Raw genomic sequence first — 3,433 nt, forward strand, 5'->3', positions numbered from 1 at the left:
AGATCCTCCCTCCAGAGGCCCCTGAAGCTTGCCCTGGGGAACGGGGAGAGGAAAGGAGGCCCAGGACCCGCCGGGCCCCAGCCCACGCAGGATTTCCACCAAGCCCGCATCCCTTTTAGGGAGCCCCTCATGCTGGAAGGTTGGGGAGCTCACGTTGATGACTGGTTAGAACCATTGACTCTTTTAAATAAAGCTAGAGGCAATCGTGATAATTTAGTTTACTTCGGAATATTTTAAATATTATGAAAACAAGAACAGCTTTGTTTTCAAAACTCTTTCTTGAGGTATCAACCATTAAAAGATAGGGGGGTTGTAAAAAAAACACACAGTGGTTTATTGAATACTTACAACGTTTACACCTTCAATATTAATTAAATTCCACTTAATTTTTTTTTTCGAGGACGGAAGTGCACACAACAAGTAGCTGTTGGAAACATTTTCGAAGAGGGAACGACCACAGATGAAACACAGCACTAGATACTGACCCCCAACGGATATGTTAGCGCCCCTTTTTTTCTGAAATAAAACTTTATAATCCCCAGGAATATTTATATCCAAAGGTCAGGTATTAAAGATACACTTCACATACACACTATTGTCCGCTGTCTTTGATCTGGTTAGGGAGGGGGGAGACCGGGAGAGGGGAGCACGCTGGTGTCTACACAGCCAGAGGTAAACGTTCACGCACACAATCTAGAAACGAAAGGATCCCTTACCACACGCGGGAGTGTCCTCTTCATATTAAAATATGGAATGCTTTTCTTCAAATATCCACTTTTTTGTTTTTTTTGTTTTTTGGAGGGGGTGGTGGGGAGCAAAGAGAGGGTAGGCAAATTGCACATAAATAAACCGGATGATTCCAAAGGCAAGAAGTCCTGGAGCCGAGCGGGGAGAGCTTCTCCGTAGTCCCGGGTCTGCATCGGCTTCCCGGCGCTCTCTCCTCCTCCTCCTCCTCCTCCTCCTCCTTCTCCTCCTCCTCCTCCTCCTCACTGCTTAAGCTCTAGGGCCCAGACGTGCTGCGGCCAGCCCGTCCGGCCTTTGGTTTTCTTGTCGGTGCTGCTCACTGTGCTTTTCAAAATTTCATTCTGGGCAGAGAGGAGGCGAAGGGGAGAAAGGCGGAGAGACAACATCAGAGAGCGGGTTCCCCCGCCACCCGCAAGCCTCCCTCGGCTCCGAGGAGCCGGCACCGGGGCGAGGCGCGAGGGTTTCCAGCCCCGGCCCCAGGCCTCCGTGCTCCCGCAACGTTCGACTACTGTATCGGCAAGTTTATAAACAACTTGCCCGTTTGCAAGTCGTTTATGGAGGAGCTGCCCCCCCCACCCCAACTCCAGATGTAGGGGAGCGAGCGAGCGTCAGCGCCAAATCTGCTTTCCCTGTGTTTTCCATCGCAGCCCTGGACACAAGCTTTAGGGAAGCCCCGGGAACGTCGCCCGCGCTGGCCTGGGCGCCTCAAGCCTCAGCTCTCAGCCTCCCGCTCCCAGAGGGCTCTGCAGGTCTCGGTCATTAAGCGGTGACCAAAGCCCACGGCTCCGAGGAAGAACACCCTCCACAAATAGAATTATCTCCCAGGCCCTGCTAAGTGATAGCTTTCTCAGAAGCTCATGGAGCTGGTTAAGGAAACTTCCATTTTCAGTGGTAACTCTGTGTTACTTTTCAACAGAGTTAAAAATAACAGTGACCAGAGTCATGGTTATATTTTTATTATTGTATGTGTGTAGTCTTAAACAGTCTGTGCTCATGCCAGCACTAGAAATACCCAGGCTTTTATATGCATCTGGAAAACTGCATTTAAACTCATCGCCACCCAGAGAAACTGGAGCTGCCTTTGGACGTTAAAGGTACTTATTTTATGCTTCCATTTTCCCCCAGCATAGTAAGGAGAACCCTAAAAACTCCCTTAGAATTGGTAGTATGCCCCTTCACAAGGGGGAATGCAACTGGTATCATAATAATTGCCACTGGGTGCTGATCAATCACTTATTCTAGAACTCTCTTTAAAGCAAGATCACATTGTAGGCCAAAGGGAGGCTTTAAGAGCTTGGAATGAGGAGCCAGCAGCAGCGGGAAATCAAGTCGGACCCAGAGCCTGCCAGGGTCGCCCTAGGCGTCTGGGGGAGCAGAGATACGAGGGAGGAAAACAGCCCACGCCGAGCGCCTGTCTGAACCTCCTTCTCCAGGCTGACACCCTCAATCTCCTCGGCTCCCGTGTCCCTCACCAAAGCGGTGCCAGCGTCGGGGGACACAGCCCGAGAGTGCAGAGAGCCGTTGCTCAAACAGGCTGGGTGAAACTGAAGCGGCGGCTCCCGCCCCCGCCCCCCTCCCATTCCCGACCCCAGCGCCCACTTCCCCAGCGCCCACCGCAGCCCCCCACTGCCCGCTCGGGTACTGACCAGCTCCTTCTTCCGCTTCTCCTCTTTCACATCTGTCTTTTTGATCTCCGCCTTGAAGGCCTCCGCCTCGCCGTTCTGGTCGTCCTTGGCCAGGAGGTCCATGAGGTAGGCGATGTAGCTGGTGGCCAGGCGCAGCGTCTTGATCTTGGAGAGCTTGGTGTCGGCGGGCACGTTGGGGATGCACTCGCGCAGCTCGGCGAAGGCGCTGTTGATGCTCTGAGTCCTGCGCCGCTCCTTGCGGTTGGCGGTGCCCCGGCGCTTCACGGGGCGCGGCCCCCCCAGGCCCGGGGGCCCGGCGCCCGGAGGCACCCCCCCGTAATGGGAGTGGTCCAGGCCGGCGGCGCCGCTGGCGTACTCGGGGCTGTAGGACAGGGCCATGCTGTAGTCGGGGGGCGACATCTCGGGGTGGCCGATGAGCCAGCCGTGGAAGTAGGGGTTCTCCTCGTGGCCGCAGCGGCTGGCGGCGGCGGCGGCAGCGGCGGCGGCGGCGGCGGCGAACGGGTAGCCCTCATGGTGCACCACCGGGTGGTGGGGGAAGCCCCCGACCAGACTCATGTCGCCCCGCCACGCGCCCCCGGCCCGGGCCCCGGCTCCGGCGCTCGGCGGCCTCCCCCAGCCCGCGGCCCCCAGCGCCCGGGCGCCCGGGCCGGCCCGGCAGCCGCACAGGGGCCCGCGGCAGCCCGGGCCCGGCTCAGCAGCGCCGCGGCCGTCGGCTCCCCATGGGGCGCGGCCAGCCGGCCCCGGCACCGTGCGCCCCCCGCCGCCGCCCCGCGCTCATGCACGGGACCCCGGGCCCCGCTCGGCCGCCGCCACCTCGGGGCGACCCTCCCCTTCCCGCCCCGGCCCCTCCCCCCCACCCCAGCCGCCCGTCTGGGCCCGCGGGCGCTGGTGGTGGTTTGAATGAAAACGGTGGTGACGGTGCGGGCGGGTGGCGGCGTGGGGTCCCGGGACGGGATTTTGGCCGAGAGGCAGCGTCCTCGCTCGCTCCCCCCCGGCTTTCAGAGAGGTCCCAGGGCATCCATGTCCTCAGAGCCTCAACTCTT

The 3,433-nt window shown here is 59.0% G+C and overlaps 1 protein-coding gene across 1 annotated transcript; it reads right to left on the reverse strand.

Annotated features, from left to right (window-relative positions):
• Positions 1-203: 203 nt before the first annotated feature.
• On the reverse strand, positions 204-3,121 carry HAND2 (heart and neural crest derivatives expressed 2). Its single transcript, XM_056114250.1, has 2 exons — positions 2,391-3,121; positions 204-1,085 (listed from the first exon to the last, which is right to left on the reverse strand). The coding sequence occupies exons 1-2, from the start codon at positions 2,943-2,945 to the stop codon at positions 987-989; spliced, it is 654 nt and encodes a 217-aa protein (XP_055970225.1). The 5' UTR covers positions 2,946-3,121; the 3' UTR covers positions 204-986.
• Between the last annotated feature and the right edge of the window lie 312 nt (positions 3,122-3,433).

Source organism: Sorex fumeus, unplaced genomic scaffold (assembly GCF_029834395.1).
Source record: "Sorex fumeus unplaced genomic scaffold, SorFum_2.1 ptg000024l, whole genome shotgun sequence".
Lineage (NCBI taxonomy): Eukaryota > Metazoa > Chordata > Mammalia > Eulipotyphla > Soricidae > Sorex > Sorex fumeus.

Bases quoted from the DNA above. Each gene is read 5' to 3' on its own strand.
- HAND2 (XM_056114250.1), bottom strand. From the start codon at position 2,945: ATGAGTCTGGTCGGGGGCTTCCCCCACCACCCGGTGGTGCACCATGAG. The intron at 1,086-2,390 runs GTCAGTACCCGA...CTCTCTGCCCAG, and splicing joins AGAAGCGGAAGAAGGAGCTG to AATGAAATTTTGAAAAGCAC.